The 10,444-nt window shown below is 56.0% G+C and overlaps 1 protein-coding gene across 6 annotated transcripts in view; it reads right to left on the bottom strand.

Moving 5' to 3' along the window:
- Positions 1 to 1,180: 1,180 nt before the first annotated feature.
- Positions 1,181 to 10,444, bottom strand: part of ADAMTSL2 (ADAMTS like 2) — a 25,069-nt gene continuing 15,805 nt past the window's right edge. For 3 of the 6 annotated variants that reach the window (XM_040531417.1, XM_040531418.1, XM_040531422.1), the window contains 7 exons: positions 9,488 to 9,614; positions 7,234 to 7,447; positions 5,746 to 5,901; positions 4,653 to 4,823; positions 4,368 to 4,544; positions 3,215 to 3,359; positions 1,181 to 1,977 (listed from right to left, as the gene is read on the bottom strand). In XM_040531417.1, coding sequence (XP_040387351.1) covers positions 1,859 to 1,977; positions 3,215 to 3,359; positions 4,368 to 4,544; positions 4,653 to 4,823; positions 5,746 to 5,901; positions 7,234 to 7,447; positions 9,488 to 9,614 — 1,109 coding nt within the window. In that variant the 3' untranslated portion in view covers positions 1,181 to 1,858. Of the gene's footprint in view, positions 1,978 to 3,214; positions 3,360 to 4,367; positions 4,545 to 4,652; positions 4,824 to 5,745; positions 5,902 to 7,233; positions 7,448 to 9,487; positions 9,615 to 10,444 lie in introns of those variants that run through there. The other 3 variants (XM_040531420.1, XM_040531421.1, XM_040531419.1) reach the window with 2 other exon arrangements.

The following is a 10,444-nucleotide window of genomic DNA, read 5'->3' as shown; positions in this document are numbered from 1 at the left end:
ACTGTGCAGTATTCAGGTTAAAAGCGTCGCCTTGGACGCGGGGGACAGCTCGCCCTGCCGCAGTGGAGGGCGCAGGGGCTGCAAATGGATTCTGATGGCCTCGGTGCCGTGCTCTGGGTCAGGCATTGATTTGAAAGATGGGATGGGAAGAAAAAAGGCGGCACTCCACAGCCATCGGCGTACCCGCACTGCCTGCAGCCTATCCGGACGTTTTAACTGTGAGGGCTTTTAATTCCCCACCACACCTTTTGAGGTACAAGTCAGTCTTTGCAGAGTATCTTTGACATTTTGGGGTTTCTCTTGGGATTTGGGGGGGGGGTCTGGGCTTGGTTTTGTACACATTTAATATCCAGCGTTTGGTCCTGCCCAGGCTGCGCTCCAGGGAGCATCTCCCTGCTCCAATTAGCACAGCCAGGTTGTACAGTGCTCACTGCAGTTTGTTTAAATGCATTTAGACTTCAGATCCTTTGCATTTCTTGTGAATGTACTTATCTTTCCAGCCTTCCTTTATTTCTTTTTTCCTCCTTCCAGTGTAGCTTGGAAACTAAGCAAATGATTGACTTTCTCTAACCTTCACCTGGTGAACTATTGTACAGGACTTTGGGCATCAAGGAAAAAAAAAAGAAAAAAAAAAAAGAAATAAACTACTTTGCCATGGATTTTGAGGCCAATCTTTGTGTACCAGCACCTCCAAAGGCAGGGTGCTGTTTGCAGAAGCATCACAAAGGTGCAGGAACTCCCCCCCATGAGATCCCCGTGCAGCACAGGGGAGAGAGCAGGGGCTTGGGGCACAGGCACCAAAAGCAGGGATGCTTGGTGAGACCTGCCCCTGGAAACACAGAACAAGCACCTCCTTGGGGAGCCCCTTTTTTGTTGGTACCATATCAAACCGCTTTGCCTGCAGGCTCCTGAAAATCTTGTAGTTCATAAACCCATACACGTAACTCCCAGAGAATCCCAAATCCCCTAGCAATGGCCCAGAAAGGACCCAAATTCAGGGACTTTTTCCTGCCTGACTATCAGAAGAGTGGTGTTTCCTCATCCTGGGCTGAGAGCTGCTCTTCTTCCCCCACGAACAAACCCAGCACACGGGCTTGTAGCCCTGACACCACTGTTTCCAGCACAGAGTTTGTTTTCCAAACACCCACCACAAACTGGAGAATAAAACAAAATACCACCATAAATATGACAATTTTATTAAAATATACATATGAGTACAAATTAATGATTATGTGGATAAAGTTCACTGTATGTAAACAAATATATTAAAAAAGAGCACGTCTTTTTTGTGATATAAAGTGCAGTTATGTTTCCATATTATATACAATATGTCAGCATTATGTTTCTTTTTTTTTTTTGGTAAGGACTATGGAACTACCATTTGATTATAAGATAAAATCCTCTGAAAAAGTATACACCTACATATTACAAAAAAGGGCCTGGGCTCGAGTTCATTTAGCAAATGAAGATCAGCTCCCCACCGTGTTAAATGCAGCTAACGAGAGCGCAGGTTTTGGGGACAAATGAGGGAGGAGGCACTAACTCTCGCAAGGGGAAGGTGCTGGTGCTCTCCCTCCAACAGGCTCACGCCGCCCTATTGCCAACCCCAAACGTGCACAGGCAGAAAGAAACCAAAGGACAAGACCTTGTAAAAAGAGGTGAATGGCTGCCGTCGGGGGAAATCAAATATACAGGATCTATGTACAGCTCTGATGACCAGGGAGGAGAGGGGAGCAGCTCTGCGCCGGCAGGGCAGGATGGATGGGAAGCACCCTTAGGGCCTGGCAGCTCGCCCTGCACGGTGCCTGGGACCCCGGCAGCGGGGGGAGAAGCCTGGCCGGGCCCCCACGGCCCCGCACTAGGAGTGGGGAGCACGGCAGGAGCGGCAGCAGGCTTTGCTGTAGTACCAGTGGCTGCACAGGTTCACCTTGATGGCCAGAGCGCAGTTGGTTCCTGCCTGGTCTTGGCAGCTGTCATCTGCAGGGCAGGCAGGTTGGTTGGGGGAGAGAAGGAGAAAAAAAGGAATTGATATGGGAAGAAAAGAAATAACATTGCAAGTTCATGAGTTCCCTATGTCCCGCACACAGCCTACCCTAAATACCATGGGCTGGGAAAAAAAAAACAAAAAAATCGCCCTGGCTGCCACAGTCACATCCATGCTCCCTGGCAGAGCATCCCCTGGAAAAGCCAAGCGGTTTCCCCATGAATATCATCGCCAGCCCAGGCAGAGGTACAAGGTTGGCACGTTTCAACACGCCTGCCCTGGGGAGCTGCACTTGGTTCCAGCCCCAAAGCTTGGGCTCCTCCCTGGGGGAACTGCCCAGCAGCTCCCCGAGCCACCGAGGGACCCCGGCACCGGGCTGTCCCCAGCCAAGGGCCTCCGGTGGCAGGGCACAGGGTGACCCCAGCACACGCAATTCCTGCTGACCCCAGCACATGCACAACTCCCGCCCCAAATGGGTATTTGAGAAGGTGAGTGGGAATCCAGCAGCAGGACAGCAGGAGCTCAGGGCAAATGAGGTGCTGGAGAGAGGGGGGGGCAAAACCCACCGTAACACCCTCCCTCCCAGCTCCCTCCAGAGCAGTATTTTGCTTTAAATCCTGTGGGTTTGCAGTTGTTTTGTTTGTATAAAATCCATAGGAAGGATGAAACCAACCCGCTCCCAGGAGACAACCAGGCACCCCAAAAAGCACTGCAGCGTGCCCCCGACCCGCGGGGAGGCCGAGCTGGCAGCTGGGGGCACCCCGGGTCTGCAGCCAGGCCCAGAGCAGGCCCCAAACCTGCCTCCCGCCTCTGTGCTCTTCTCCCACATCATCCTTATTCCCAAATCCTATTAAAGAATTAGAACCGCGTGTTCGCTAAAGATCACAGGGGCTTTGAGCCAGCAGGCGAGTCAGATAATGAGATAGTTACAAATCCCACAGGACATTCGGAGACCAAAACTCATTAAAGTAATGGCACAGACGAAACTTCCTAGACATGAGCTGGAATCACACAGAAGCACCACCCAGGTCAGCTCTCCACAGCTCCCTCTTGTCTTCAGGTCGGAGTGCGCTGCTTTTGAACTCTCCCTTTTATTTAATAGGGTTACATAGAGATACAGCACAACACCATGTCCCTGGGGCACAGAGGGAGCTCTGTCCCCTCTATGTTCCCCCTGGGGTGAGCAGCAAGCTGGGGGGCAGTGGAAAATAAAACACTGGGGGGCCTCACCTGGGGGCTCTGTGGGGCAGGGCTGCAGGTCACAGGTCTGCTTGCCGACTGGCTTCACCAGCGGGTCACAGCCACGGACGATGTCCTTCCCCTGGTAGCACTTCACGTCCCGCATCCTCACGCCGATGCCGCAGGTTTTTGTGCACTGGGGAACAGAGATTTGGGGCTGAGGCGAGAAACCTCCTGCCGTGGGGGTCTGCGCTGAGCCAGGACCTGCTTAAAAACACCCTCAGTGGAGCCATCGGGGCAGGGGGCTGAACTCTGCACCTCTCATTGCACTGCTGTGCCCCTCGCTCCGTCCTCGCTGCCAGCAGTCAGACGTCTGCAGTGGGCTGATGGGGATCCATGGACGCGCTCCCACCCCTGGGGCTGCGAACCTCCCTCCTCCCACCAGAGCCACCGTGGCTCAGAGCTGCTTGGTGACACTGAGGTGGCTGTGACCCCCCCGACCAGGGGCTATGGGGCTGGGGTCCGTGCAATGAGTATGGGGCGCACAGAGCTGCTCCCAGGCTGCGCTTGCTGCCTGCTGCCCTTTGGACGCCTCGGCGCACGGGGATTTCAGCAGGGTTTCTTGGGCTAATTATAGGCTGCAAGGACGGTTTTTAAGACTAAACAAAACGAGCTCCAGGCAGACGAGAAGGCCTGCGTCAGGGAACTCTTGCAGGGAGCTGGGAACAGCCCTTCGCTGCTTGTTGCCTCCCTGCTCGCGGCACAGAGGAGCCCCGTTCGGGACTGGGACAGCCCAGCCTGCCCCCAGCATCACCCCACACCTCACCGGAGCCCAGCTTTGCTCCCTGCCCGTCTGTGGGGCAGCTGTAGTGCAGGCTCCATGCACAGCCCCAGCTGCATTCCTACCAGCTGCTGCAGGGAAAAGAGTGGTGAAAAATAAAAACAGGAAAAAAAAAAAAAAAAGCTAAAGCTAACCCAAAACATCTCCTCTCGGTCCTGTTCACAGCAAGTCCTGCCTGCATTGTGTCAGGGCAGGCTCTCCTGAGCTGCTAGCAAAGCAAAGGGGCTCCTCTGTGCGCTCCCTTGCAGGCTGCACCTTGCAAAGCTTCACCCAGCTCCTCGGGGCTTTTTGCAGGTGGTGTAGGAAGGGCATTTCCCCCCGCAGTAGCACCCCCGAGCTGCCCCCAGCCCCCTCCCCACCTACCTCCGACCAGGGGGTCGTGTACCACTTGAAGCACGGCCGCTCGAAACACGTCGTCTCCTCCACAGGCTTCTTGGCCACGTCGCAGTCGGCGGGGTTGCGGGTCTTGATCTTGCCATTGACAATCTCGAGGCAGAGCACGATCCTTTTCTTCACGCCCCGGCCGCATGTGGTGTTGCACTGCGGGGATGCAAGCGGGGCTGAGAGCCGTGCACCCCATCCCTGCCCCGCACCAAGAGCGTCCTCCTCCATCGCCCCCCGAGGGGACTGCCAAGCTCTGAGCCTTACCCGCTCCCAGTCTTGCGCCAGCCAGTGTGACGGGCAGTTCTTGTCCCCGCAGGGGTGGATGGCCAGCGGCTTCGTCTCCAGGTTGCACTGCGACTCCGGCACCACGCGCCCGTCGCTGGTTTTGCAGTACACGTGCCGGATCATCCTGCCCTGCCCGCAGCCGCCGCTGCACTGAAACCACACCGAGCACAGCATGCGGTCAGAGGTGGGGAAAGCAGCACGGTCCCAGCCCCGTGGATGACCCAGGATGGGGACCAAGACGCCTGTTTGGGGCTCAGCTCTTCCCCAGCCCCACCTCACCAAGGGATCCTTGGGGTTTGGATTAAAAAAGCAGCAAATGCTGGCTGCAGGGAAGCTGGGCGCATCCTTCCCCGGGGAATCCTCACGGCCAATGCGCCCCGCGGTCGCATCCCGCTGGCACCGAGCAAAACTCGGCACCTCCTCGGCACGGGCAGGAGGGGAAGTGCCACAAACAGGGGAACACGGGGCAGCTTTCAGAGACCAAGATAAATGGGGCCAAGCGAGTGGCTGCCAGTGTCCCCCCTTCACTGCTCCGGCAGTGCCCCGAGCCTCGGGGGGAGCAGCGGGTGCTCCCCGGCTTTTCTGCATCCACTCTTGTGGATACGCACGGCATTTTGCGGCCCCACTGCTGCCATGGAAACTGCTTATTTTTAGCCAGAGAATAAAAACCCCGCGTAAAAATAGCTTGGGATGGAGAGGGTCTGTGTAGCAGAAGTGTGCAGGAAGGGAAAAGGGGGGAAAAAAGGCTAAAGGTTCACTTTCCAGGCACAGAGCATCAGCACTGCCCAGCTCAGCAGCAGACAGGGTGCTTCTGGCACCCGCCAGGTGACAACTGCAGGAGCTGGCCAGGCTCTCTGAGATGGCACAGGGCTCCACTGTCCCCCCCCGACCCATGGGGATGGAGCACATGCAATGGCTCATCCCTGCCGTGGGCAAGGAGCCTTCTGCGGGGCAGGATCCGGCGCTCACAAACTCCACCAAACCTAAAACCCCAGGAAACACAGCACAGAGTGGGCCGGTGGTGGTCAGGGCAAGCCCGGAGGTGCCACCTGTCCCCTCCCCGGGGTCTCACCGGTCCCCAGTCGGAGACAGTCCACTGGCGGTCGCAGGGCGGCCCGGTGCAGTTCTTCTCGGCCAGGGGCCGGGCGCTGGCGTCACACAGCTTCTCCTCCTCCGAGCAGCGGATGTCCCGCGTCACCACGCTCCGCTCACCGCACCGCGCTGAACACTGGGGACAGAGGGGACAGCATGAGCAGGGCACCCACCCGACACAGCACGGCCCCCTCCCCAGCCACAGCACGGTCTGGGTAAAGGTGATGGAAACTGGGAGCCGATTTTTTTTTTTTTTTTTTTTTTTTATGTATTTTAACGTTTTTAACCTTAAACTCTCGAAAAATGCACACTGAAAATCCATTTAAATACATCTGTAAAATGAGATGGAGCAAAGCCACCTCTCTCCCAAAACACCCCAGCAGCCCCAAACAGCCTCAGCAGTCAGGTTCAGAAGTGCAGAAGGGGTTGCATCCTGCCTAGGTGCTGTGCAAGCCCAGCAGCCATGCTCTGGGGGGGCCAACCCCAGCCTCGCTGGCGTTTTGGGGGTACAGAGCTGGGTCAGAGCCTGGCTCAGCCTCTGAATGCATCCGCTTCCAGCCCTGCTCCTCTGACAGCTGCTTGAGCAAACCTCCCCAGACCCACAGAAGCCAGAGGGTGAAAAACCAAAAAACCAAGGCACCAAAACCTCCCATTATCGGAGCTGAAAGGTTGTAGCTGCTGTTTAAAGCCAGGAGTGAGATCTCCCTCACTTCCTTCACAGGAACAGCCAGCTGCTTTTCGTGTCCTTCGAGAATGTTTTCCCCAAACCACAGAACTGAGATTTTTATCCTGTGGATAAATTTGGCACCGCGCAGCGCAGTGACATTATTTAGAACTGGATTTGAGTTACTGCAGTCTCCCATACACACGTTTGCTCCATGCATAACGTTAAGCAGGGAAAAGTGTCAACAGCACAGCGCTCAGACGCACCGCGCTGATATGTTAATCCTCAGATCTCTGAAACGTGCTCTTTTTTATGCCTATTTCCCAAGCCAACTTGGCACCCGGCTTCAGATGTGATCCAAATTAGATTAGCTTTGCTGCTGGCTAAGAGCGAACGACTCCAGGAGTGTCTCAAGCAATCTGTCCCTGACACATGCCGGAGGAATATATGGGTTTGGGTAAAATAAGCCACTCCGCTTCGCTACGCCAGTCAAAATATCATGCTAGCACGTGCGCAGGGAGCTTTTCTCTACCAGACTGGGAAAGTCAAAACATCCTGCAAAATCAGAGAAGGCACCAGCCCCTCCACCAGCAGTGCGATGGGGACAGCTCTCCCCAGCCCGAGGAGGGAAGGAGACGTTTAAATCACAACCAAGAAGCATTTCGGAAGCTCCCAGGAGGAGAAGCATCCCATCTCTGATGGCACAAACCAGCACATGCAACGATCAGGGCCAGTGCCCTAGGAGGTCCCCCACGTGCCAAGTCTCTGACAACCACATACGAGCCAGAAATCCCCAAAACTCACCTCCGACCACTCCGACATCTCCCACTGTGGCCCGCAGGCTGGGTTCTTGCAGACCTTGCGCTCGTCCGGCCTGGTGATGTCGGCCGACTCGCAGAGGTCGCTGTAGACGGAGCTGTCGAAGCCCGGGGAGATCATCTTCCAGCAGCGCACGATGCGGAACTGGTAGCCCTCGCCGCACGTGCGGGAGCACTCGCTCCAGCTGCTCGTCTCCCACCTGCGGGCCGAGAGAGAGGCATCACGTGGGGGAAACCCAGCCCTGTGCAGCCCCACACCACCCACAGCAACATCACTTTGCCCAGAGGCAGAGCGGTGAGAAAGCAACCCCACACCACCTCCGTGCAGGCCCCCAGGCTCAGAGCCAGTATGTGCCACAGGGGATGTGGTGTCGCTCCCCAGCCCTGCACATTTCTCTGTTTGCTCACACTCAACCCTGTTTTTTTTTTTTTTTTTTTTGCCTGACCAGCTCAAGGACAGAGGGGACACATGCATCTATCACAGCCAACACAGGTGAGGAGGAACAGGACGCAGGCAGAGGGAAGGAGGAGGGGTGCAGGTGCCCTTTGGGGTGCCACAGCCGGTCCCCAAGGAGGGATGCAGACCGGCGCGTTTGGAATTAGGGACAACCCAAACGACTGCAGGACATTGGTGTTGTAAGAGCTATGGGCTGGGAATGCTGCCAAAGGGAGGCAGGAGGGCAGGGCTCACCCCATGGCCCTGCGGATCCCCTGGCAGGAGGGAGGTTCGTGCACCGCGGTCAGACTAGCTCAAACATTGTGAGATGGGATGGAAAAGGTAGGACCTGCTCCGAGACGATGCCTGCCCTTTACCACCCCCTGCCACTACTGCCCTGACACTACGAGAGGGGAGCAGCTTCTAAACCTTGGGAAAAGCCTCCTATGCTCAAGCCTTCTGTAGTATAGCAGCATTTTTAAGTGTTCTGACATATAGAATAATATTAAAAAAATTCAAAAAACTAAAAACCTAAACAAATCAGAGGTCACAAGGCTGCCCTGGGGACGCCTGGGCCATGTTCCCCCTGCACACCAGCCCCATGTCAAGCTGCAGGCACAACACGCGGCCATGGGAGGCTGTCACGTTTTGAGGTGCCACCTGAGTGCAGAAGGGAGAGGAAAACAGGGTCTTTCCCATCCAGATCAGACAGCTCTTAGGCAAATCAAAAATTCATTTGGCTTTAGCTTCTGGAGAACCTCCATGGCACCAGGCTGCCCCACCTGAGCCCCCGCGGCTCCTTCGCCCTCCCGCTCTCCTGCTGCATTCACAGCTACCCCCCTCTCACGGCGCTAAAGCTCAGGGAATTGGAGCAGCACAAACACAAGGAGGAGCTGGCTTTATAACAGACCAGTGGGACAACCCAACACTCGTGCTACAAAAACACCAAGCTAGTGCAAATAGAGTCCCTGTGGTGCCCCCAGGACCGGGCTGCTCACGGCAGCAGCACCATTCCCCTCCCCTCTCCTCGCTCGCACCACGACCTGCTCTGGCTTTCAGCCTCAACGTGCAAAGTCTGGCGAAATGCCGCCAGCCCGACAGACGTGTGCTTTCTGCCCCCTTGCCCTCCCCAGCACGAACAGCCGTCCTTCGCAGTTACCCGAGCTGAAAACGACCACTCTTGGATTTTGTAGGACTACGTCTGGTCCCCACTGCCACCCTGCCCTCACTTGATGCTGCTGCTGCGTGAAACCATTTCGGGGCACGCCCCAGACCTTTACTTATCCCTTTGCTCTGCCCCAGTCTGACCTCGTCAAGCCCTCCCTCCGACAGACACGGGTAACTGCTATTCTTCGCAAGCCTTCCAAGGCACACGTCCCGTGTTACAAACCAGCAGAGATGCACCCAAGCTGCACGGTTTGGCTCTGAACCGCAATCCAAGCCATGCTTTCTGGATAAAAAGCCGCAACAGAAGGAAAACAGGTTCCTGTCTGCACCAGTACCCCATGCTTCGCCCTGACTGCAAGCAAACCTCGGCAACGTTTAAGATGTCGAAGAGGGCACAGGACTGGACGGATCCTGAGTGCAGTTTGCAAACGACCAGGCGGTCAGGGAGCTTTTAACCCGGCAGCTGAAACCACAACCCTCAAGGGGAAAGCCTCGCTGTGCCCCAGGGCAGCCCAGGCAAGCGGGGCAGGAGGGCTGGGGTGCTAGGGGCCACGCGCCCCACGCCCCTGCTGCCCCCCACGCCGTGCCAACCCCCCCGATGCATACACGGCAGAGGAAGCGCCCTGCGAGGCGGTACCTTGGCTGGCACTCTCTCCCAGCACAGAACTCATGGACGGGCTCGGGGCGGGTCATGGCATCACAGTACGTATCGTCCACTTCGATCCCGTCATAGCGCACACACATAGCATACGTGGACATCACTCCTGGTTTCAAAGAGAATACACACACAGAGGACGCTTGGTGACTTTTGATATCCAAACTCCACCCCCACCCCCCGCCTTAGCTGGGTTTTCCAAAAATTCCTCCTGCGGGAAAGCAGCAAACCTGACTTTCTGCCCACGGGGAGGATGCTGCCCAGCAGGGAGGATGACAGCAGCCACCAAAGCCAACACTGGCAAGGGCTGAGGCTGGCTCCAAAAGTGGGTACAGCCACCACGTGCAGGGCTCACCATCAATAACAACATACAAGCAACGTGTTTTCATAGGAAACGCTTAGGGCAACGGGTCTGCGAGGCAACTCCCTGCTCCAGGGCAAGCACAGCTCTCAGGACATGTGGTTTACATGAAACCAAATAAAAGATCTCCAGCTCCTGACATCGTATGGCTTCTCTGCAATGTGTCATTAGGAAAAGGTAATGAGAAAGGAGAAATTTAAGTAGAACCTCTCCCTGCTAGCTGCAAACTGGGCAGAGCAGCCTGTCCCAGTCAAGGGGGAGGTTCGTTCAGAGGGGATCAAAGAAGCCAAAAATGACCCAGAACGTGTGGCTGATGGGATTCTGGGGAGGGGGATAGCTTGCAAAGCCCCCACTACCTGCACACTGTGTGCAAGTGCCTGGCACCCTTAAAAAAATAAATTCATTGCATTTGCTTTTCTAAAAGGTATCCCCTAGACTGCGGTCTCCTCTTTTGCCCCTTTTTCCTTCTAATTGCAGAAGCCCCACAGCATCTGGATTATTTCAGGGACAGCAACAGCGAGCAGTGCAGTGAGCAGAGGGCTTGTGCCCAGTAGTGCAGGGCACCAGGGACACCACTG

The sequence above is a fragment of the Cygnus olor genome, chromosome 19, assembly GCF_009769625.2.
Source record: "Cygnus olor isolate bCygOlo1 chromosome 19, bCygOlo1.pri.v2, whole genome shotgun sequence".
NCBI lineage: Eukaryota > Metazoa > Chordata > Aves > Anseriformes > Anatidae > Cygnus > Cygnus olor.
Note: the sequence above shows the minus strand (reverse complement) of the source record. Positions and strands in the feature narration are given on the sequence as shown.